The following is a 26118-nucleotide window of genomic DNA, read 5'->3' as shown; positions in this document are numbered from 1 at the left end:
GATGCATGATTGTTGAGTGAAATTGTACAGCCTGTGTTACATGAGAAATCAGGTGAGGTGATCAGAATGGTCTCTTTCTGGTTTTAATCTTTATGAATCTATTAACTTTTGTACCACGGTAATCTGAAAGACAGCAGGTACACACCATAATGAAGAAGAGCATTTTTTCACATAACAAGTGTAGCAAAATACACCTCTCCTAGTAACATTGTTTTTCAATTTGATGCAGAACTTCTTTTGATATTGGCTGTTAGTCAAATTTCCAAGGGACCAAACATGTAATGGATCACGTAAACAACATGGCACATGGACTGCTGTTTTGTGAAGAGACTTTTAAACATTATATTTGTAAAATAAACACCAAAACACAAAGAAAAAAAAAGACTAAATGCTTTACAAGCAAACACATTTTTTAATTAAGGGAACTGGCTGAAGGCTGGAAAAATAATCTCAGTCAAAATGTGAAGCAATATTAAAATCTAAAACTAATACTATGAGACAATTCTGAAAGGGCTAATGTACAGGAATGCTTCTCTTATCAATGACTTTACCATTTTATTGAACAAAATGTCCGCTACAGCATAAGTAAAATAATAATAGTCAAAATTCAGATTCCCTTTAAGTTAGTGTGACAAAGTTCCTCCTCTACCTTGGTGGGTCCTGCGCTTATTGACAGATTTGCTCATCTCAGTGATCCTCTCCACAGTCTGGATCAACTCCTCTTGTGTCTGATCAGGAGTTGGGAGGTTTGGGGGGAATCCAGGCCCACCCTCTACTTCCAGCCCAGGGCCCTCTTGTAACAGCTGCATGACAGCTACAACTCCCTGGGCTACTTCCCCATGGCCTCCTCCAAATACCTTCTTTATCCTCACCACAGGACCCTCCTCCTGGTGTCTGATAACACTTGTACTCCTTAGTTCTCCAGCAGCACACCCTCTCACTCTCAGCTCCTTGTGCCTCTTGCTCCCAGCTCCTCACACACACTTCCTCTCCTCTGGCTCCCCCTCACCTGACTGGGTGAGCTTCTTTTTAAACCCAGGTGCCTTGATTAGCCTGCCTTGATTGGCTGCAGGTGTTCTAATCAGCCTGTCTGCCTTAATTGGTTCTAGCAGGTTTCTGATTACTCTAGTGCAGCCCCTGCTCTGGTCACTCAGGGAACAGAAAACTACTCATCCAGTGACCAGTATATTTGCCCTCTACCAGACTCCTGTACTCCAATGGTCTGGGTCTGTCACATTAACAAATATATTTAATGTAGGCTAATCTGTGATATTTAAGCACTTCCCTACATTGTGGCAATATGGTGTTGCACTGCCCCCACAAAGAACACTAGGTGGTAGACATTCTGTTGTGGGGTAACATTAATGTGCATGATCAATTCACAATTTTCAGATGGTTATAACTTTGGTAAATCCAATTCAGTCTTTTTAGGAACTATTCCTCAGTAAGGACTATGCTCATGGGAAGTTTCAAACTTCAGCTGTTTTTGCTGTAGACCCATTCCTTAAACAGTGTGGTCAAACTTTCCACAAAAACATATCTCCAGCAGACCCCAGGCCTGGGAAATTTCAGCCCCAAAGCGATACAGTGGGAAACTCATACTCATTGATTTGTACACTTTAAGGTCAGAAGGGACCATTATGATCTTCTAGTCTGACCTTCTGCCACAGAATCTCACTCACCCACCCACTCCTGTAACAAACCCCTGACCTATGTCTGAGTTATTGAAGTTCTCAACTTGTGGCTTAAAGACCTCAAGGTGCAGAGAATTCTCCAGCAAGTGACCCATGCCCCATCTGCAGAGGAAGGCAACCCCCCCCCCAGGGCCTCTGCCAATTAGCCCTGGAGGAAAATTTCTTCCTGACCTCAAATATGGTGATCAGCTAAACCCTGAGCATGTGGGCAAGACTCACCTGCCAGACACCCAGGAAAGAATTCTCTGTAGTAACTCAGATCCCACCCTATCTAGTGTCCCATCACAGGCCATCTAACAAGTTGTTGAGCAGCGAGTTATCTGAGTGGTTCCATTGATGTCAATGAGATCATCCATAGTAGGATTACCATATGTCTGGGTTTTCCCAGACGTGACCTCTCTTTTGATCCTCCATCAGGGTGGATTTTTCAAATAAGAGGAAATGTCCAGGACTTTTACGGAACAGATGTTTCAGCTCAGAAAGAGCTGTCTCTGTGCCCTGATCGGTCCCTCTCCTTCATCCACAGCTGCCAGATCCCACCCACCCTGGCCTGGCCAGTAAGCAGAGCCACCAAGCGCCTCACGTCCAGGCTGCCTGCCCTGCCGAGGGGCATCAGAGGCTGGCTGGGAAGGGTGACAGGGCCAGGCCCTGGATCTCTGCCCTGGGGAGAATCCCAGAGGGAGGCGCTGACTGATGGGCTGACGCTGCATCCTGAGCCTGTGCCAGCCACCCTGCCACCATGAGAGGGAGCGTGACATTGCCCCCACCTCAAGAGTGAAGCCCAAGGTACCTCCTCCAGCACATCCCCCATACCCTGTCTTAGTACACACACACACACACACACACCCCTCCAGCACCCTCCAAATACCCCCCAGCAGTGCCAGTACCCCTCTCTCGATCTTTCTCCACCCTTTCTCCTCTATTTGGGAACTTGAAATAAGGTAACCTTAAATTCCATGGGACTGACAGATCACCAATGGGAGTAAGGGCTGCACAGTTAAGTCCTGAATGTTTAAAAAGCTTATAAACCCTGTGAAAACAGGAGACTAGAAGCTGATTTGCAGCTGTAACAATGGCTTGATAGTTAGATAATGTATCTACAATATACAACCATGCAGACCAGCTGTCTCATATAATAAAACTTAGCATTTAAATAATGCTTTGCATTTTCAAACATTAACTACTTTTGTCGGGGCTAACATAACATTTCTGGATGTGCAAAACTAAGAGGCTAGTTTGAGTCCAGCTGGAAATTTTGTGCTAAAGCAACAATCTGAAGGCTGACGTTGGAACCAAATTCGCTGTCATTTTTGAATATATATATTTTAATTACTGCAAAGGGTAATGTATCTGTTCATTTTTCACTTAAGAATATTTAACTTAAATAAATGCTTATTGATAGCCTATATATTTAAAATCCAATTCTTTCTTGCATGTAAATAGTCTTCAGATTAGATAGATAATTCCACTGAGTCTCCAAAGAATTTTCCCATTGGGGTTGGGAGCAGGGGAAGATAGAGTCTGTTACCCTTGACTCCATTAAAGAAACAGGGGTTCAGCTCCAGAACCCATGAATTCCCTGAAATTGGGATGGATCTTAGGGATCTGCAGTGATCAGGGACACTGAGGTGGAAGCTCAGTACTGGCTCAGCAGAATAGACAGAAAGAACACATGACCCAGCCGCCCCCCTCCCCCCTCCAACCTCTCAACATGCATCCAGAACAAAATGGATTCCATTGAAACAGTCTGCACCCTAGCCAAGAACTGAATCCACCCTTGTCCAGGTACTTCAGCAGATATATTGGGATTAATAATACCTGCTTCATTTTTCATAAAAGATTGTTACAAAGAGGAGGGAGAAAAAATGTTCTCCTTAACCTCTGAGGATAGGACAAGAAACAATAGGCTTAAATTGCAGAAAGGGTATTTTAGGTTGGACATTAGGAAAAACTTCAGAACTGTCAGGGTGGTTAAGCACTCAAATTGCCTAGGGAGATTGTGGAATCTCCATCACTGGAGATTTTTAAGAGAAGGTTAGACAAACACTAGTCAGGGATGGTCTAGGTAACAGCTAGTCCTGCCATGAGTGCAGGGGACTGGATTAGATGACCTCGAGTCCCTTCCAGTTCTACAATTCTATGATTCATGTTTGAAAATAAAACAAAATAGTGACACCTGGTGATTTTTCCTCACTTGCAACTGAAAAATATGAGCTAGTGAGCTCACTCCATTCACCAAACAGAGCAATACTATTCGGTTCTTAGAAACAAACAATTAGGGCTAGTTTATGACATCCTCACTTACAGAGAGAGGTGCCTAAATCCCACAAGTATTCCCATCAACTTCAGTGAAACTACTCATGGAAGAAAAGGCATCACAATTTGTTATTTCTGAATCAAAACAACAAAGTTAGTTCTAACTTCACCTTCCTAAATCTCTCTCACGATTGTACCAGTCCACTGAAGCAAAATTAAAATACAAGTCTAAGCTACCATATGAGATTCTTGAAAATAGATGGTGAGCTTTTCCCACGTGCTCTGCACCCAGAATCTATCAAACACCATTTACAGAGAGGGGCATGTTGTTGCTGACATCATTACAAACAGAAGTAAACAAAAAAGGAATACTTTTGGCTCCCATTCCACTAGAAACAGATGGGTGAAAAAAAATCAACACTTGACAAGAGAAGAAGAAAAGAATTGGTTAAAAAACAGAAATGTCTACGTTTCAAAGAGCCTTGAAGTAATGGAGACTATATATGTAAAGATCATAAAGAAAAATCAGTTTTCATTACATAATCTCCATTTACCAGTCCACCACCTCCTTTGCTCCCTCTTTTTGTGGGAGCATTGACCAGCATCATTAGACCCCAAGTTCTCAGAGAGGTTGCCTCAGAAGTACCTGTAACGTGTATTGGAAATGTGTGTATGGGAAAATCCACTCCAGGCCTGGTATATGGTACCAGAAGCCATTCATTACTAGAAGAACCAGGAAGACAATAATTACAAGTCTGGAAAAGCACCATATATACAGAACATCTGAAAGTCTCCCCATTAGATTACAAAGACCATTGTATTGGTGAGTCAAAATGGAGCCTTTGGATAGAGTGGCATTAAACTGCTTTAAATAGATTTTAAAGACAATTCCTCTATATTTTTATATTGGAACAATCAGGTTAAGAGTAAGAAGAGAAAACAGACTCGGCTGTTTTCTCCCATATATCCAGTAATGGCAGTAAAGGAGCCACAACCTGCAGACACTATGCTAGGTACCGCTGTGGTGTGGGCTGGCCCCTATCAGCCCCAAATGAACAAGTCAAACAGTAGCTCTGCTTATGTAAAGGGAATGGGGTGGAGGAAAGAGGAAGCACCTTTAGCTCTCAAATCCCACTCCCTCCCACCTATTATAAGCCTCACATTGCTCACCATCCTATCAAATCCCCATCCCAGAAACGGGGGTAGGCATGGGTCTGCTCTTAAAGTTTCTTTACTACCCAGCATTGCCTTTGAGAACACACAAGTACAACTGTAATAATGCCCTAGTCTTTGTGAGGTATATACCTAAACTGAAAGTCTTCTACAATAATAAATAAAACAAAGGTTCACAATAACACCAGGGTACCTTTTTTTTTTTTTTTTTTTAAATAGCATAGGGACAGTAATGTTGCTCCTGCTTAGGAAATTCACACCAAATGGAACTTCAAATTGTTTTTAAATTGTCAGTCATTGTGGGCCCACTGCTTTTCAGTGGAGCAAAATCATGAAGATCACTATAGAGCAGCTCATTAAATGACTATATGCTGTAGTTTAAACTTTATTATTTGTTAGAGTTTAACATGAAGTTTACTTTCTAAAGAAGGAAAAACAAAGATTTAGATCAATCACATCCAACTACACTAAAATAAATGAAATTGTTTTCTGGTCCAAAGGGCAAAAGGCCAGTTCTCCTTAGCATCAGCTGACAAACTTTGTTTCCTGCCTAAGGACTTTAGTTAACATCCTACGCAAGTCTTGTCACTCAGGCAGTGATAGCAGTTTTAGCAGTTAGCAGGTCCTCTAGATGCCAAATCAAAGCAGCACTCTTTGTTCTGGAACTTTGAGAACTGCATTTGTGTAAATGCATGTAATCACAGTGCTTTTATAATAAAAGGCACAAATTACTTGTTCATATCTGTTTGTGCTATTTGGTACATTTGGGCCTGTATGTTCAACAAAGCTAGCCAGAAATGGAATTTTGACATAGGAATGAAGGGGAGATGCAATTGGGTAGCATGAAGTTTACCTTTAGATGCAAAAGCTTGCTTATATCAGTGAAATTGAAAAATTCTGAGAAACTTAATTGAAAGTGTGTTTATTGTTAAACAGGATGGTGGCTACTATGCAAAATGGAAGATCAGAGGAAATATCTATTGTTGTTTGTGACTATTCAGATGGCCTTTAGGTTTGAATTAAAATTTATGCAAATCCTGGAGGCTTCAAAAATAAAACAACTAGGCTCTGATCTTGCAAGGAATTCTATGCAGCCAGACCCCTGCACCTGAATGGAGGCCCCAATAACAGAGGATGGAGCCTCGCTGCAGTTCGTGGGGCTCTGTGTAGCTTCAGGACTCTGTTGTGTAGGGTTTTTTCATTCATCCAACAGTCAGCTGAAACAACACCTCATGACCAATCACACATTACAAATAATCAAAGCAGGCAGTTTGTGAACAACCTGTACTCTGAAAATCATTTGTCCGAACTATATCATCATCGTGGCAAATCTCAAAAGGACATAGCCTCCATGCAGACCAAGCACCATCCAGATTGATCTCTAACTAGGTCCTTAAGGCAGTCTGGCTGGAGGTTTAGTTTGTGGTATCACTGTGCTTATCACACCACTGAAGCTTTGGGCAACCATGCGATTGCCAGCCATCTATCAGCTTTTTATGGTAAACACACTTTGTAATTCATTGGCCTTCCATCCTGCCAGTGGAGGTCATTTGTATGTTTCACTATGCAATCTTCATTGCTGATCCTGTTCTGCTACCTAATACACAAAGACACCATTCTGCTGCACGCACATTTCAGTGCTGTACAGTAGAGTTGGCATGCCCAGGGTTCTACAGATCTGCAGCTTTGTAGCAAGCTTGATGTTATTCCCACAAAGGCTGCAGATGGACCCAAAGCACAGCAGGAGCTACTACTATATGAGCATCTATATAATCTGAGCAATATTGGCATAGTCTGAAGTATATGGAAAATATGTAAAAACACTGAATACATTTCATAGCGAATGAGGCTGGATTGTGGATGATTGCAAGCCCTCAAAATGGCAGCATTTGTCTGATTTTTGGTTGTGTGGGCAATCCACAATATTTAAGGGCTGGGAAAAAGATCAGGTTATTACTTACTTTGCTCAAACTAGTTTATCCATCCCTCACAACCTAATGATAACAATACTGTTGGAGTTCACTATTCCTAACTTCAATGTAGAAGTTTTACAGCTTATGCTATTTTCTCCTCTATCCGATCCCTACTGCCAGTGGATGATGAACTGTTCTCTTTACCTTCAAACCAGTCAGCCTGGACATGCTTCTAACAGGCAATTTTATGTATAAGAATCTGTCTGCAGTGTTTTAATTCAGTTTCCCCCTGGGAGAGAAGTTTCTGTGGCGAGAAGCACAGCAAGAACATATTCCTCTGATGCCTTAATGCACTTTATCAAAGATTTGCCTGTTACCGTGGCTAGCAGGCTGCCCATCAAACATACTGCAACAACATACTGAAAGGCTTCAAAGTGCCCCTTTATTCACTATATTTTAGCAATTGTTGGTAATCCTTTTAGAGCATCTAATACTATATGAAAATGGGGTAAAGTTTCTCATTGCAAAGACTATTTGGTATTGCACAGACATTGGCATTTTTCTGACAATAATTCTGAAGTACAGAACCTGCGAAGATAATTCACGTATTATTCTGTAACTCTATTCCAGGTCTCATTTTTTGGAAGTTAATTTGTATTTTACATACCTTCTTTATCACACAACTGCTATTGGAAACTGATCACCAAACTGTTCTGATTTCTACTTTATTGAAAAATTGGATCAAGTTTTCAAAAGCATCTAAGTGACTTAGGCACCCATGTCCCATTTTCAAAAGTGACAGGAATTTAGGAGACCAAGACTTATTGACAGTCCAGGTGACTTTGGCGCCTAAGTCACAAAAGGTATATATACACTGCAGTTGGAGGTGTGATTGCTGCACGGCTTGGCATGTCTGTACTAGCTTTAATCTACCTAGTATGGCTAAAAATAGCAATGAAGATGTGACAGGACGGGTGTCAACATGGGGTGATTGCTGTGGGCCCTGTACATGTACTTGTGTTCCTAGCCCATGCGGAATCTGTGCCATGACATCTTCACTGCTTACTTAGTTGTGCTAGCTAGATTAAAACTAGCACACGTATGCCAAACTGTATTGCAGTTGAAACCCATACACCTGCTAGATGTGCTGTTCTGTCCCATCTAGTGGCACTGAGACTACTTAGAGAGAGATTAATGAATCTGCTCTACAGCCTTAGCTAACAGCCATATGGATTTTAGATCATGCAGTAGAGCAGTGGTGGGCAACCTATGGCCCACGGGCCACATGTGGCCCATCAGGGTAATCCACTGCCGGGCTGCCAGACATTTGTTTACATTTGTACGGCCGCCCACAGCTCCCAATAGCCACGGTTTGCCATTCCCAGCCAAGGAGAGCTCAGGGAAGCAGCGCAGGCTGCAGGGACATGGTGGCCGCTGCTTCCCGCAGCTCCCATTGGCAGGGAACAGTGAACTGTGGCCACTGGGAGCTGCAGGTGGCTGAGCAAATGTAAATAAACAGTCTGGCAGCCCGGCAGAGGATTATCCTGTGGCCCACTGCTGCAGTAGAGGCTCATTCACTAAGCTCCAGAGGTCCTAGGGGTCTGTCAGCATTACACAGTTACACTTCCGATTGCAATGTGGACATACCTGTAGGTCCCTTTGAAAATTTTACTCAATATGTAACATATTGACTGCTGTTTCAAGTGAACATCTTATTGATATGGGTTTGCTAGAATATATTTATAAAATCAACACAAAATGAATAATAACTGACAAAGAATAAGCCTCCTAAAAGTACACAGATTAGATGTCAGATATAGAGTATGCCAGCACCTTTCTGCAACTTTCTGGTACTAAAGGATACTAAATCTCTTGTATTGATCCAAGAGCTATTTGGAGAACAGGCACAGGCTGATTTGGTTTATACCCTTCTCACCAGGTAGAAGAGGCTGCAAAAAGAATTACCGAAGTGACTGCAGAGTTTGTGAGCAACAGCCAATTCTTTTGTTTGCTCCAGAAAAATATAATAGTCACAGTGACATATTTATACACTGCCTATAAATGCTTTATAAACTACTTTTCTATCCACCTCAGTGTATGGTAGCCAGCTTTTCCACTCACTGCCCAGTGTTCATTAGAAAGTGAATGTGTTGCAGATGCTCCACGAGGAGTTGAATGCACTGCTGCTTGCTAGTAGTTGCTTTTCCCCACCAGAGTATTTCCTCTAGAATAATGAGGCCAGTAGGAGATCTGCCAGTGAAGATGGTGAATGTGTCTGTGTGTCATTACATATCATAGTCATCATTTGATTGTTAGCAGCTGGATACATTATTCCTTATTTTCCAGCATAAAACAGTAGTACTCTTAGCAGTCGCCATGTTGCACCCCAGAAATGATTGCTATACACTGGTAAGACTTCATTCCAACACACTCCCTTTCTAACAACCACCTGTCAGTAAGTAGAAAATCTGGCTCTCCTCTGTGGTGGTGGATAGAAGGGAAAGTGAGGAGGGACAACAGAAATAATTACAGGGTTTTTGTGAATTTTGTTACCATTTGTTTCACACAGCTTACAAGTCCTCAAAATTGAGCTTTATATGAACTACCAAGGACTGCACATTTAATTGCATCTCAGACAGTCATTTATTTTTCAGTTAAAATTCAGAGAACTGAAAAATTTCCTACATTCAGTATTTCTCACGAAATACCATTGCAGATATCTTCAGTGAATTCTAGCTTGTGGAGAGTGTACAGCAATCCTAGATAGCTCTCTCACACACACACACGCTGTATAGTACACAGACACATACCAAGTAAGGCATGATATATAGCTAGGGATGTATGCACTCTGGTTCTGTATGCATAAGCGGCACAGGGTATATTGATTATCATTGTTATTTCTTCTTATTATGATTATGGCAGCACACAAGACAATTGGCTGTCTACCAGGATTCCATAGAGCACCTACAGCGTTACTGTTGCATGAGCCAAATGTTTTAATAAGATTGACAGTCACCTGTATTGATTTATATGTTAAGTTTAGCTTGGTTTTTTTATGTCTTTAATTAAGTTGTTTCTATGTACAGTATTGCCTAGTTACACACTTGTGTAAACTAAAATGATTTAAACATGATGACAAAATGCTGGTGAATCGGCCAGTGGTATCTTATGTTGAAGTACGCCACTGGTCTTATGAAATGCTCTTGTGGGCCACGTACGGCCTCAGGCTGTAGGTTGGGCACCCCGGCATAAGAGAGAATTTTTAATGACCACTTGCCTACCCTGATGCCCTAAAAAAAGAAACTTGGATAAAAGTGTCACTCTAAACTAATTTCCCATTCTTTACAAAAACTGAAAAACTGTAACATTCCTATTTCTTTGGAAGCACCTGCTGAAACAGAGATAGAGTCTATTTTTCAAAGGCACACAAAGGGAAGTGAATGAGATTTTAGACACACGTAGCTTTAAATGGTACCATAATGCTAAGTGATAATAAGACTGATAAAATGGATTTTGGTTCATATTCCATTTTAACTATTTTTCTTCAGTGGCAGGAATACAGTGGTAAAACCTATCTATTTACACTGGGCTCAGTGCAATGGTAGTGCCTGTTATATTGAACAGACCAGATTGCAACTGCAGCAGAGTAAATGTTAACAATGAAATGTGACTGCCATATGGCAAAAAGCTATGACCCTCAGCAGCTGTTACTTCTACTAACTCACATTGTTATGCATTGAGCACTTTCATCTGTTGCAGAATAAATGCATGTATAAGCACTTAGTCAAAGACTGTTTCCTGATTAATTTATTGGGTACAAGAAGCCATGGAAAGTGTGCAGCATTTTAACTAAAGACATACGTGTTCAACACAATTAATCTGGTAATCAAATGTACATTTTATATAACACTTATAAACCAAATGAAATCTCAATAAAAACACTCAGAGAATGTAGATATGATTTTAAAAATAAAGGGCAACAACAAATTTAAAATAAAGGCTACATTTTAAAACTAGATGCCTGATAGCACACAAGTCACGAGAAGGGTGTGTCAAGGATCAGCTATGTGGGGTTTGAGAGATTTAATGAACAACAAAGGGTGGGGGTGGGAGTGGAAAGCTCCATACACCAATCCGCCTTCTCAAAGTTAAACAAAATAATTGCAGATGTAGATCATGCTCAGTTACTTGTTCCCATTTGCTATTAATTTCAGAAGTGTCAAAATATCTTCTCCCACCCTCTCCGGCAGTTTTTTTCTACAAGCCCACTATTTCCCCTCCCACCTCTTGTTCTTGTTCTTTTGAAGAAAATAAAATAAATAGAACTGCATCCAAGTAGAAAAAAAGCAAGTGATTCCACTGTAAGACTAATGTCTGAAGATTACTTATCAGCATTCAATACAATAGTTATAGGAGAAAGGAGAAAAACAAAAACAACAGAATTGAGCAGAGGAGGTGAAATGCTGCAGTATGAAGGGGAACAAAGAACCATTTCTTAATCATGCAGTGGATTTTCTAAATTCTTGTGGGTCCATGGATCCCCTTCCAAACTCATCCAGTCATGCAAAAGGCAGCTTCTACTGGAGATGAATCTGCAGAGGTTCAAACACCTTTCACATACTGTGGCTGTCTGATTTTTTTTAATCAAAGAATTTGAAAGAATCCTCAATTCATGTTGGGGTAGAGGAAAAAGGCTAAATCTTTCTTCTCCACAGGAGCTCTCTGATGTTCATGAGAGTTACTGAAGGAGAGAATAGGGATACAAGATTCACTGTTTTGGTTAACCACCCCACTTCCCATATTTAAATTATACACCATACACTCCCCTTCCCCCCATGATAATAAATGAAAGGTGACTGGATTTAGATGGACATAACTCATATCACAGAGCACTAAAGTCTTCTGGTTCTCAAGTTCTGATACTTTTTGTTTAGTGGAGCTACAGGAATATGGGTGCTCTGTAGAGCTGGTCAGGAATTTCTTGACACAAGTTTTTCCATCAAAAATGCTGATTCATTGAAATTGAAACGTTTAGTGGCAATGTATTGGTTTTGGCTTTGATTAAAATTTCATCAGAATGTTTACCATAGTGCAGGATGGAATTTCTGATCAAAATGAGAGTGAGAGAGAGAGAGAGACTCATCCTAGAATAGCCAAGAGCTTGAATCAGGCAGAGCAGGGACTAGAGGCTGGGTTTCCCATATCCCCGGTGAGTGCTCTAACCACTGGGATATTTTGGAGTCTCTTTCTTTCTCTGTGAAACTATTTTAAAATGTTTAATTTTTGTTCTAATGTGGAACAAACAGAATTCTCCATTAATGCCCAGCCCAGTACTCTGGGGTGTCAGGGTATTACACCACTAGGTTCTACTATTACGTGCTCATTGCCTGTAGCAGGTGTGTCTCTGTTAAATGTTTCTTTTGTTTGGCTCTTGATTTTTTTTTTCTTTGTCTGCAGCAAAAACCTCTGAGTGGTGTGAGATTTTCAGCTTCTAGCAATTCCTCCAGTTCCTCCCCACTTGGCAGGATATAGTGTGGGTGATAGTATATGGAGGCAGAATGTGACCCACTCCGGTGATCCTCAGCCTGTGCAGTGGTCTCTGTAGGGCTGCGGTAGCAAACATAATTTAAAGCAGCTATTTGGCTTCTCTGCGTTACGCGGGGGTCATTTCTGTCTGCAGACGGCTCCAGGACTGCGGTAGAAGAATAGTTATGTGGCAAAAAACTATGATGCTCAGCAACTGTTCCTCCTACTAACTCAGACTGTTACACACTGTGCAATTTAATCTGGTCGAGAATAAATGCACAGACAAACACTCAATCAAAGACTGATTCATTATTAATTTATGAGTTCCAGAAGCCATGGAATACTTTACAGGCACCTTTCCCTCCCCATCTGAGGTCCTGCATATTTGCAACATGACCATGAGCTAGGATTTGGCCCCACATAATCCTTTTTGTGAAATGTCCAGTAGTTTCAGTGTTTTTAAAACCTTCTCTTTTGTGTTTTGTCCATTATTTCAATCTCAAGGAAACAAAGAAAGAAAAGATCAGGCATCTGAGTAGAATTTTGTACATTAGAACAACACAATTTATTAGAAATGAATATTCTCTATGGTTCGCAAATTATACTTAAATTATTTGCATGTTTTATCTAATGGTCTCAAGGTACTGAAATAAGGATCAATTCCAGGTACTTTAATAGGAATTTAAATCATTTCAGAACTTTTTTGCTACCCTGTGGTGGCAATCAATAACAAGCAATGACAAATCAGTTTAAAACTTTTTAATGCAATCTGGGTCGATGCCACTGCCGCATACAGTCACTGCTCCAAAATTCACAGCAGAAGATGACATGATCTCCACAACAGAAGCAAACGTCATGGCTAATATCAAGCAGAATTGCATCAATGAATCATATTGCTGAAAAACCACTATGGTGCTGCTCCTGGAAACATGTGTTCATATACTTTAAGCACATGGGAAGTTCCGCTGACTTTAAGAGTTCTCTATCCATCTCTTGCTCTGAGTCACTAGAACACACTTCTTTCTGTACATAGCGCTCAGTATATTATTTTCAGCTTGAGACATTGCTAATCCATTCAGTGACTGATCTTCTGTCCTAAATAATATTGCCACGACTTCTGAGCAGTCAGGAGAAATTTGGAGTTTAAGGATTGGTTATTTCCTTGCTGGAAGAGCAATTTAGGGGAGCATTACTCTCTATATTTTCCCTAGTAATTTACAATTAGCCTCCTACAACTCCTACTGTGATTTAGGAGAGATGGATACTGAACAGCAAAAACTGCAGCAAAGTTTACATCTTACAGAAATCTAAGGAGCAACTATGTTCAAATGTTCAGCCATACAGCACTTTCTTCCAAAAAACACTATTCCAAGTGCCATGATATTTAAGTATCTTAGCACCTTCCCAAATACATTAAAATCCTTTGTAAAGATCACAGGCTTGGCCTGCATCAGTATCCCCATCCCTTGACAAAGACATCAATCAAAGCCTCCAACCCAACCATTCCACCACATCTTTCAGTGCCGCAATTCTGGGTCCGTGACTAGGCCAAAGGGAGCTGTCTACACTGAATTTATTTCACCTATAGGGAACCTCAGCCCTTTAGACTGTATGTGCAAGTACAGCTGGTTGGGAAACAGAAAAAATAAAATAAAGGTAAACTGTGAAAATAACAGATTAGCTCAAAGAGATTAAATCTGAGAGGTCCTTATCTTTCCATAGAGATACAAAGACAAAAGAAGTATCTAAGTCCCATTTTCAAAAGTGACCCAGGCCCACATTTTTAAAGGTATGTAGGCATTACAGTGCCCTGTGTACAATGCTTAACTGATTTAGGAGCCTAAATATTTTCAAAAGGGATTCAGGCACTTATTCTAAATCCCATTGACTTGTCAATTGGATTTTGGCTCCAGTATTCTCAGAACATAAGAATGGCCATAGGCAGTCAGACCAGTGGTCCATCTAGCCCAGTATCCTGTCTTCTGGCCAATGACAGGTATTTCACAGGGAATGAATAATACAGGCAATTGAGTGATCCACCCCGTCATCCACTCCCAGCTTCTGGCAATCAGAGGCTAAGGACACTCAGAGCATGGGGTTGCATTCCTGCCTCTATTGGCTAATAGCCATTGATGTACCTATCCTCCATTAAGCTATCTAGTTCTTTTTTTAACCCTCTTATAACTTTGTTCTTAACCACATCCCCTGGCAAAGCGTTCCACTGGTTGACTATGCTTTGTGTGAAGAAGTACTTCTTTTGTTTGTTTTAAACCTGCTGCCTATTATTTTCACTGAGTAACCCTTGTGTTATGAGAAAGAGTAAATAACACTTCCTTATTCACTCTCTCCACACCAGTCATGATTTTATAGACCTCTCTCATATCTCCTCTTAATCATCTCTTTTCCAAGATGAAAAGTCCTAGTCTTTTTAATCTCTCCTCATACAAAAGCTGTTCCATGTTGTTAATTATATTTGTTGCCCTTTTCTGTACTTTTTCCAATTCCAATATATCTTTTTTGAGATTTTCTCCCACGGTGCCACATGGAACTGGGCTACCACTGACCCCGCCTGACCTACAAGCCTGGGTTCCCTTTACACTATAATACTGTGACAGGTTTTCAAGCCCCCTCCAGCACACATATAGGTAGGGACACACCCAGCTGCAGCTACATACAGATGCTGAGATCAGCTCTGCATGGGAAGGCTTCAGCTAAGGAACTGCCCAGCTACTCAAGGGCACACCCCCGTCTGGAGGGTAAACCCAAAATTATACCGTCTTGCGCTGAACAGAGAATTGTACAATGTAAATTCATGAAATTCGCCCCGTTCCTCGATGTGGAGAGGAATATACACAGCTTTCTGCCACAAGTTATGACTCCCATACACACTAGTTTTAGATAAAGCAAAAATAAATTTATTAACTACAAAAAGATAGATTTTAAATGATTATAAGGGATAGCAAACAGATCAAAACAGGTTACCTAGCAAATAAACAAAAACACAATCTAAATTTAATATAGTAAAGAGATTGAATCTGAGTAGTAAATTCTCACACTAAATGATGATTTAAGCTGGTTGCAGAGATTCTTAAGGGGCCAGCTGCCCTTGCTTGCAACTTAGAAACCCTAGGTATTCCTTTCACTGGCTAGAAACCCCTCTAGCTTGGGTCTAGCACTTCCCTCCAGTTCAGTCCTTGTTCCTCAGGTGTTTTCAAAAAAGTCTCCTTTGGGCAGGGAGTCAGTGAAGAACCTCAGTAATGTCACTCCCCTGCCTTAAGTAGTGGAAGAACACTGATATTCCAAGATGGAGTCCAGTACCAGGTGATCTTGTCACAGCCATGACTTGGAGGCTGTTTGTAGTGACCTCAGGAAGGCTCCCCAATGGGAGATTATCTCCTTCTTCTAAGACCTATTGTTCTCCCTAATGGCCCTTCCCAGCCAGCCATTTAGACTGAAAGTCTTTTGCCTAGTGGGCATTCCCCAGGTGTAAACACATTTGTAATAGATACATAGACAATATTCCTAACTTCAGATACCAAAATGATATTTGCATACAAGTAGGATAATCATATTTAGTAATTTATAACCTTTTCAATGATATCTCACATGCTTTATCTTGCATAAAACACATCATCATTATGCCATAATTATATCATAATAATATTACTATGAAGAATACGGGGTATAGTGTCACAGTGTAGGCATACCATGGATGTATGTAGCGGCATTATAATATTTTCTGTCTTTATTATCTATCCCTTTCCTAATGGTTTCTAATATTTTGTTTAGCTTTTTTGACTGCCATTGCACATTGAGTGGATGTTTTCAGAGAACTATCCACAATGACTCCAAGATCTCTTTCTTGAGCTAATTTAAAACTGCATCATTTTGTTGGGATTAGGTTTTCCAGTGTGCATTAATTTGGATTTATCAACATTGAATTTCATCTGCCATTTTGCTAACCAGTCACCTAGTTTTGTGAGATCCCTTTATAACTCTTCACAGTCTGCTTTGGACTTAACTATCTTGAGTGGTTTTGTATCATTTGCAAATTTTGCCACCTCTCTGTTTACCCCTTTTTCCAGTTTATTTGTGAAAATGTTGAACAGAACTGGTCCCAGTACAGATCCCTGGGGGACACCGCTGTTTACTTCTCTCCATTCTGAAAACTGCCCATTTATTTCTACTCTTTGCTTTCTGTCATTTAACTTAGAGAATTTTTCTTTGGAATAGTAAAAAAAATTTTTCTAGTAGTCCAGTAGTAAAACTCATTATGGTTTAACACAGAGAAATAGTTTTAATACTGCAGTAAAAAGCTCTCTCAGAGAACATTCTCTTCTTCCTTCAGGCCCTGATTTAGGAAAGCATCTCTTCAATTGATTAGGACTTAAACATGTGCTTGAAATTAAGCATGTGCCTAATTATGTGCCTGAGTTGGGGACATAACCGTATGGTCCAGGGAGGCTACTGGAAGCCTCCTTCTCAAAATCATTGATGCAGCAGAGCCTGCTGCAATGCACCATGTCTTATCACGTGCATTGTCTTTTCACAGGAATATTTAAATAATACTCTAACACTTTAATATTTGAATGAGATTTGAATTAAATTTTCATACTTTATTTATAGAAAGCAAATAAAACAGGTATTATGAAACTATATATCTTTATGGTTAGTGGAAATGGAGATTCAGCACTGTATCCTTAACATTTCTTGGTGTGTTATCACAGGGCTCTGATAAATGTGTGGGTGTTACAATATCAAGACATGAGGCGCTTCCATTACAACCTTTTTTCCGCCTTTTTTGAAGCACAATATAAAAAAGTCCTTGGCTCTCATGTAAAAGGAAACACTCTCAGTATTGACAAAATAGTCAATAACTCCTCAAGGGTGAACAAATAAAAAATGTGAAGTATTTCTTTCACTATATATACACTCTTTATGTATTCGGAGGCTTAAAGTTACTGAATCTTGTGTTTTATCAGACAGACCTTAATGCAGTTCAATTCGCTCCATTGATTTTTGGAGAGGAAATGTTTTGCTCAAGGGTACTATTGAAAGGTTATCTGACTCAAGGTTTGATATCTAGAGATAAATTTGTTTGCTCATAAAACAGGACAAACAACATAGCTAGTCCTTTCTCATTTCAGAACAACATGGACTCAATGTATTGCTCTTCTTGAACTCAGACAGACGTATGTCAGAACGTATTTGGGTCTGACTGCAGTTTGCTTTTGCTGTATCTAATCATATATAATATGCATGTTCTTATATGGGATACACTCTACAGCATATATGTCTTTTCCTAACTGGATAATTTACTCTTTCCAATGTGGGAATAGTCACTGAAATATCATTTCCAGTCAAACATTCACAACAGGGCAAATGTATCGTACAAATGATACACAGGGAAATCAACGGTGTTCTACATAGGCATGGGTATTTTGCAGGTCAGAGGTGTGAACTTAATCATTTTAACATTTATCAAATGGACTGAGCACTTTACAGAAAAAAGTGACATCTACAAGGGTTTGTGGTGGTATTTGGAAAATGACAAAGGCTATATTATTTTGTATTGATTTCTAAGATTTGATAGACCCTTATTCAAAAATTTTCTAGCAGTAACACTATTCTTTTTTAATAACAGTTCCGAATTTCCCTTCTCCTCAGGTAAATACAAAAAGTGGTCCCCAAGCATGTATCTTAGGGCATGGCTACACTTGCAGATGTAGAGCGCTTTGAGTTAAACCAGCCTTCGTAAAGCACAGTAGGGAAAGCGCTGCAGTCTGTTCACACTGACAGTTGCCAATGCACTGGTGTGGGCACATTAGCAGCTCTTGCAATGGCCACAGAGAACAGTGCATTGTGGTAGCTATCCCAGCATGCAAGTGGCTGCAACGTGCTTTTCAAATGGGAAGGGAGTGGAGTGTGACAGGGAGTGGATTGTGTGTATGTGGGGAGAGAGAGAAAGTGGATTTTGGGGGAGCTGAGAGCATGTCAGCAAGCTGTCTTGTAAGTTCAGACAGCAGCAGACATCCCCCTCCCACTCTGCCTCTCTCTGTCTCACACACACAGCATTCCACAGTAATAGCCGCTTTGACAGTAATGGCTGTCAAATGGAGCTTTCAAAGGGCATATCCAAAACAATGACAAGAGTGGCCACTTGACTTAAGGGGATTATGGGAAGTTTCCGGAAGCTGATAAGAGTGCAATAATGCAGCACCCCATTCACACTGATGCTGGGGCGCTCCAGTGGGGGTGCATCAAACATTATTTCTACTCGCCGAAGTGGAGTACCAGGAGCACTCTAGCCGTGGAGTCAGACTGCTCTACGTGCCTTGCCAGTGTGGACGGGGAGTGAGCTAGTGCGCCCAGGGCTCCTTTAATGCGCTGTGACTCGCAAGTGTAGCCAAACCCTTAGTTATTAAAATATAAATCTAAGGCACAAGAAAGACGACATACCACTTTCAGCAAATGGTTGTAAGACTTCTCGCCTATAGCCAGTGAAGTGAAAAACATAAAAATCTTTTGATGGAGCCATTACATTGTTTGAAGAAATATGAGATTTGTTTTTTATTTTCCCATTACAGACCTCATACAGTAATCAAATCTAATTTCTTCTTCCATAAAGTCATGGACATTTTTACTTTCTTGCCCCATGCAAGGAAATAGATTTTTGGATTGACATTTTTACATTCATTTTGATACTCATTTAGTTAATTATTTTAGTGTTCATAACCCATCTGTGAGTTTGTTTATTATACCTTGCTTCCTCCCTTCTTACTCCTTCCTCTACAGATATAACAGAATTAGACAGGGTCCTTATATGAAATGGGACTATTTGAATGTATTGGACAACTGGTTTCTTTTTGTTCTGTATTTATTGTATTATTACCTGCCTTATATAAACCAACAAAAAAAGTATGAACAAAGGCATCGAGAAATTCCAGAGTTGGTCTTACCTGATCCATTAGCTGGGAATAGAGTTCATAGCAGTTGTCAAAAATATATTTGTAGGTAGAGTCTAAGCAAGCTCTGACACAGTCTTTAACAACCATACTGGCTCGAGGTGGACTCTGCAATTCCAGGACCTTATAGAATATTTCATAAAATCAGAAAATAAGAGAATTTCAGAAACAGCTGGACTAGAAAAATGTGTACATTATGTGTAGTGAGCTATCTGTCCAATGCAGAATTGGGAGCAATGAAATATAATAAAGATCAATACAATATTAAAAAGTACATCGATTTATGCACTGTAGCCTCAGTCCAGAGAAACACTTAAACACATGCTTAACTTTAAGCATAGGAGTAGTCCCACATTGAAGTTTACTTCAGTAGGATTATTCACATGAGGAAAGTACAATACATGCCTAAGCGATTGCATGATCTTGCCTTTAGGCCTTTATTCAGGAAAGCAGCTAAGCACATCTTTAAATGTTTTCCCGAATAGGAATGCTCTTTTGAATCAGTGTCTTAGTCCACAAACAGCTACATATTTTTAAAGCATTGGTTTCTATAAACATTTAACCTATCCATTAAAATACATCTAGGTAAGCTGACTTTCACCTCAATAGTCCATCTTTTTGTTCTGTGTTTGTACGACACTGAGCCCAACAGGGTCCTAGTCCATTACTGAAGCTCATAAGTGTTACTGAAATATTACTCTTGATGCTAACAGGATGTGTCTGTTAACATGCTATTAGATTAACAAAAATTGAAAATTTTGATTTGTGTTTCTATATTTTGAGCCAGTTGTAGCAATGTGTATTTTTTCCTTATCATGGGGAAATCTTGCTCACCTTATTCACAATCACCTTGATGTTGACTGCTTGTATATCTATGGTAAGTAGGTTTGGGCCTAATGTCATTAGCCTCTTTTTGATGTTTGAAATAATACTAGGACATAGTTTCCAATAGGAAACATTATTCTTCCTGATAAATACCTTAGGTGTTGCAGCTGCTTTTGTTTGATTTTCAACTTATTCTATTCACAAAACCTAGCCCTAATCTTACTCCAATGGAAAAGCTTTAAACCTAATTTTAACTGATTTTAAACAAATGTTAGAGATTGGGAGTTATTTTGCTTTCTCCAGTAGAATGATTTTTATTTTCTAATATTGCTAGATACAAAGTGCAAACAGGACAATTGTCATTTGAACAGTAATACTTTCTCTCCTTGAATGGCTTCCTGTTAATGAACAATGATAAAAAGTCAACAAAGTGCTGATTCGACAGACTAGGTGAGTAATATTTGCAGCTATGTAAAGGTAAAACATTAACTCAGACGTAACTTCTGCATCAGAAAAGCAATTTCTGGAGTCCTACCACCAATGAAAGAGTCTCTTTGCAAAGCAGTTGCTCATAGCATTGAAGAGATGAAAACAGCAATGGTCATAACATTGAACAGATGACAAGGTAAGGAAACTGTTTCTGTGCTTGTTTAATTTAATTAAGATGGTTAAAAGCAGTGTTTTTCTTCTGCACAGTAAAGTTTCAAAGTTTTATTAAGTCAATGTTCAGTTGTAAACTTTTGAAAGAACAACCATAACATTTTGTTTAGAGTTATGAACATTTCAAAGTTATGAACAACTTCCATTCGTGTTTGTAACTGAGGTTCTACTGTATATTCTTAGGAGCTACAGTTCAATAATCTCTCTTCAGTTAAACCAGAGAAAGATAAAGATAGTTTGCATCACTTCTGCATTCTCTCCCTTTTGCATTCTTTCAGTATAAGATTTCCATTTAGCTAGATCTTCAGAAAGCTTAGGGATTTAATTTAAAACTAAAGCAGCTGAAATATATTTAGAGACTATAACCAGTGATGGTCTGTATCTTAAATTGAGTCTCAGTGCAGGATTCATCAAACTAAGATATCAAGAGCACAACTTAATCATTGAGGTTTCATAGTAGTGATCAAGAGCAACAAATACAGTGTGGCTTTCCTAGAAAATAAATGTGCACTATGTTTCTCTGATGCCAGTAACAGAGATAAAGTGTGGTACCTTCATTCGAAAAAAAGTAATGCTGGTTAGCAGGTCTACTGTTGATTTCAGGTCTTGAAGCCTTTCAGAATTGCTGGCAGGAAAATTATCCTAGTTAATCGGGGAAAAGGAAATAAGTTTAAGGTTAAGGACGAGACCCTTAATATGTTAAGAAAAAAAAACTTTCAGGGAAACAAAGAACGGCATAAACACAGTGGGTGGGATTATCAACCGCGCTTGCTGTTGGTCCATCTACACTCCCATTGAAGTCAATGGTTAAATGCCTAGTGACATCTATGGGAGCAGAGTGAGGCCCAAAGTGACCATTTTTGGAACTCTTAGGGCCTGTGATAACAATATGTACGTTTTAAAATATTGCATTGTCAATTCTAAAAATCTCATAGAAAATACTGCAATGAGAAGGTTAAAGAAACACTGTTCATGATTTAAAGGAAACCCTTTTATTTGCTCTCCATCATGTATAAATCAGTTCCAGAAATAAAGTTAGTAGTTTCATAATAAGCATAATTAATTGGAATTTATGTGAAATACTAAGAGTTCCCTAGATTAGCAGGCAGATTGATAGCCAGGAAACATTTTTGGTGGTCATTTAATGGCCTCATACCATCAAAGGACTAGTCAACTATTGTTATAGTCTGAAAGGGAGTGGATATCATTCTTCAACACTGAAGGAACCCACAGACAGACACTTATGCTGAATGAAACTTTTGATTTTCTAAACTCTAAAAAACTGCCCCACCAGTTGTAATATCACACTATGACTCTCTTTTCTTAGCTCTTAATCTCAAGAAGGAACAGAAAATATGGTTTTATCAAAACACTGACGTCCTAAAATTTGAATTCTAATTCAAGGATTGATGATACAGTGTGAGCACCTTTATTCTTTCAAACTTCATGTCAGACTAGATACTAATGTCTAAAACTGGTCTAAGCAGATAAAGTGCACTGATATATTTATATTACACAATGTATGATTTTGTCCCTCGGTAGGATCTGTTGTACATACCCTGTATTTAGATAGGTCAATCCTCAGTGAATTGTGCAATTGATCCAGCAGTTTTATGAACTTTTCCCTCTGTACAAAGAAAACATGAACATTTGCACATGAGACACAATGGGGTGCCAAGTTTCTGCAGTTATGTGTGTAAATCTACAGCCTACACATTTATCACAAAGCGTACAATCTGCTGCCTTCCATTCTGGATCTGTTTGGAAAGTGTGCAGTTTTCAATTTATTTGTATAAAAGCATTGGTCTGACATAACAGTAAGTATATCAGAAACCGTAAGTGTGTTATGCCTTCTGCCATATTTCATGATTCATCTAATATAGCACAAATTTCTGGCATTCATTAACCATCATGCAGCCTTAAAATGCATTAGTGATGCACAGCAGTCTTTCCCCTAAACTGCTTTTCTTTATCTTAATTATTGATGCGTTGTTAAGTAAATAATTAAAACAAAAATACCTGGGGAAACTGAAAAAATATTGTCAGAAGACTCTGAACAACAACAGTATCAATTCAAATTAAAGTTCCAAGGTTTTCAGTGATGGGTGTGTGGCTTGTCAGAAAAGATCAGCTTGTTCTGTTTCTGTATTCAGCTCCTTACAAAACTCTGCTTGACCTTTTAAAACTGTAGGGCACATTATTTGTTTGCACAGGGGATTTTTAGCAAGGAGGTAAAAATACAGAATGCGTGAGGGAGTTGGGAACTCCTACAATTGGTATGGCAGGGAGCCAAAGCCCCCTGTTCTCATAGCCCACCTTAACCCTCTTATGAGGATGGTGGATGGTAAGGTCCAAGCCATGGGTCGGCTAGGGGCAGGGTTGGTTCTAGGTATTTTGCCGCCCCAAGCATGGCAGGCAGGCTGCCTTCGGCGGCTTGCCTGCGGAGGGTCTGCTGGTCCTGTGGCTTCGGCAGACCCTCTGCAGACATGCCTGCGGGAGGTCCGCCGAAGCTGCGGGACCAGCGGACCCTCTGCAGGCAAGTCGCCAAAGGCAGCCTGCCTGCCGCCCTCATGGCGACCGGTAGAACGCCCCCAGTGGCTTGCCGCCCCAAGCACGCACTTGGCTTGCTGGTGCCTGGAGCCGCCCCTGGCTGGGGGACCCAGATGGAAACAAAGGGGAGCTGGTGGATGCGCCGGAGAATTGATATAAATAAATATGGATTTGCCTGCACTGTACACTTTATCTACCAGGTAGTGCCAGACATCTATATAATAAAGTTGTGGCCTGATTAAAATCCATAACCAGTGTCTTCTGTCCTTCTTGCTGTGTACCCAGACAATGATCCATTAGAGTTGGTGGCCTTGTGAAACCTATCTGAGCAATAGCTTTTCCCTTTGAAAATGGAGATTGACTTGTGATTTTGGCATATAAAGGTCCAATACACACAACTGAGCTGTGTGAGTCCCAGTAATGTTAATAAGAGTTGTATGCCTTTCATGCTTTGTGTTGAAACACTTACACTCCTTATCCAATTGCAAAGAAACATGCAGTTACACCATCAGAATACGCAAAGGATACAGACCATTGGAAGTAGCAAGATCTGATATCCATAAACATATGTTCTGACCTCTGTCACACTTCTCAACTATGCAATGATGTGACCACGGTATAACTTGCATGCTCTCTCTCATATGTCAGGGGAGTACTAACCTACACGTAAAGCCTTTGATCTGGCCTAGTTTTATTAAGTGTTCAACACAAGGGGATGTTTTTGCCATGTTATAAATCTCCACTGAAATACTCAGGCAAATCCATCCCAGATGTAGGCTTGAGGACTTGAATTTGGGATGTTCTTTTTGATGAATGGTGCGCAGCTATCCACTATCATGCAACCTGACCCAGAGGGCTTCAGAAATGAGAAAAATAATCTTATATTTTGCCTATAAGTCAATTGTTTGAAAACAGAGCCCAGAACCTCTATTAGGGATGTTTAAATACTGTCTTTCTACCCATCTGTTGAACTATGAATTGGATTGGTATTTGCGTCAAAGGTAAATTGGCATTAACATCAGAGAGAGGACTTAATCTGCCCCTCCAAGCTGAGGATAAAAGAAAATGTTCTGATTACTAGCAAAATGGAAATAAAGAAGAGAAAATCCAGGGTGAAATAAACAGCAAAACTTCACATTTCAAAAGCTGGATCAAACATAAAACATCTGATAAAGGGTTTTGTTGAAACAGTAGAGTGCCATTTCAACAAAAGTATAAGAGCCAGAAAGATTTCATAACAAATAGGACTGTCGATTAATAGCAGTTAATTTATGCAATTAACTCAAAAAAATTAATCACAATTAACTGCAGTTTTAATTGCACTGTTAAACAATAGAATATCAAGTTTGTTTACATTTACAGGAGATAATGCTGCCCACTTTTTATTTACGTCACCAGAAAGTGAGAACAGGCATTCGCAAAGGACTTTTGTAGCCAGCATTGCAAAGTATTTCTGTGTCAGATATAAAAGTTTATTAGAGAATATTTAAATAAAGATGATACAAAGAGTTTGAAGCGTCAGCATTGGTCATTGAGGGCAACATACAGAGTATAAGGGGACGCTGGTATTTGGAAATTGGTTAGCACATAACATATACAGACTGTAAGGTCCCCAATGCGGGGTGTACAGTGGGTGGGATCAGAAAGCAGTAAGGAAGCAGTGAGGGTACATCGCTCATACTGTGGGTTATACGCAGTCATGGGTATAAGTAAGCGGGCTGGGTAATGGGGACAGGATGACCCTCACATGGTGGAATCCAGTTCAGTGGGTTTAGGGCTCAGGGGATATGGTTCAGTGGGGGGGGGGTTATAGGCCTCCTCCCCCCCCGTGGGTGCAAGAAACCATGCCAGCTCACTCCTGGTATTGGCGGTGGCCGGTGATGTGCTCTGTGTGAATGTCCCTAGACCACCGGATAGTGTCCGAGACCATCAAACATCTCATGAGCCGTGCATAGCGACGGTCCACCTCACAGGCCCTAAGTACTCGTTCATTACAGGGGTCCCAGGCACCCAGCGCCCCGACGATCAGGGTGTCGATGTAAACCTCGTAGCCCTTTGCCCGCAGGGTGTCAGCCAAGGGGGCATATTTTTCAAGTTTGCGGGCTCGGGCTTTGCAGAGGGCCGGGGTCTTGTTCTCAAAAGGGATCGTCATGTCGACGAGGATGATCTTTATCCGTTCCTCGTCCGTGACGACGATGTCCAGGCACAGCAGGCTGTAGGTGTCGGGGATGGTGCGGCTGACTGCGATCTCACCCAGGTGTGGGGCAATGGCCTTCACCAGCCGGTCCTGGATGGCGTTGTGGCGCAGCTGCCAGGCTCTGGCGTGGGGTTTGCAGCTGCACAGGACGTGGGGCAAGGTCTCCAGGGTGTATCCGCACTTCCTGCAGCGCTTGTCTCGGTTCTCATGGTGGACGGCGCCATTGAGCGGGATGCAGTTCAGGCGGGCACGGTGTATGAACCGCCAGTCAGCGAAACGGGTGAAGCTGCCCGCAGGGAGAAAGTGGTTGCTGGAGTCCCACTTGCTGGTCACCTCAAAGGCCTTGCCCTGGTCGGGTT

The 26118-nt window shown here is 40.5% G+C and overlaps 1 protein-coding gene across 2 annotated transcripts in view; it reads right to left on the bottom strand.

Annotated features, from left to right (window-relative positions):
- The window catches only part of UNC13C (unc-13 homolog C), a 391633-nt gene that overhangs the window by 172822 nt on the left and 192693 nt on the right, over positions 1-26118 (bottom strand). For both annotated transcript variants that reach the window (XM_030578419.1, XM_030578418.1), the window contains exons 14-16: positions 22571-22639; positions 21565-21654; positions 19522-19650 (exon numbers count right to left, since the gene is read on the bottom strand). In XM_030578419.1, the coding sequence (XP_030434279.1) occupies positions 19522-19650; positions 21565-21654; positions 22571-22639 (288 nt within the window). The remainder of the gene's footprint in view (positions 1-19521; positions 19651-21564; positions 21655-22570; positions 22640-26118) is intronic.

This window comes from Gopherus evgoodei, chromosome 10 (genome assembly GCF_007399415.2).
Source record: "Gopherus evgoodei ecotype Sinaloan lineage chromosome 10, rGopEvg1_v1.p, whole genome shotgun sequence".
In the NCBI taxonomy this organism is placed as follows: domain Eukaryota; kingdom Metazoa; phylum Chordata; order Testudines; family Testudinidae; genus Gopherus; species Gopherus evgoodei.
The sequence above is the reverse complement of the archived record's forward strand: the minus strand, read 5'-3'. Positions and strand labels throughout refer to the sequence as shown.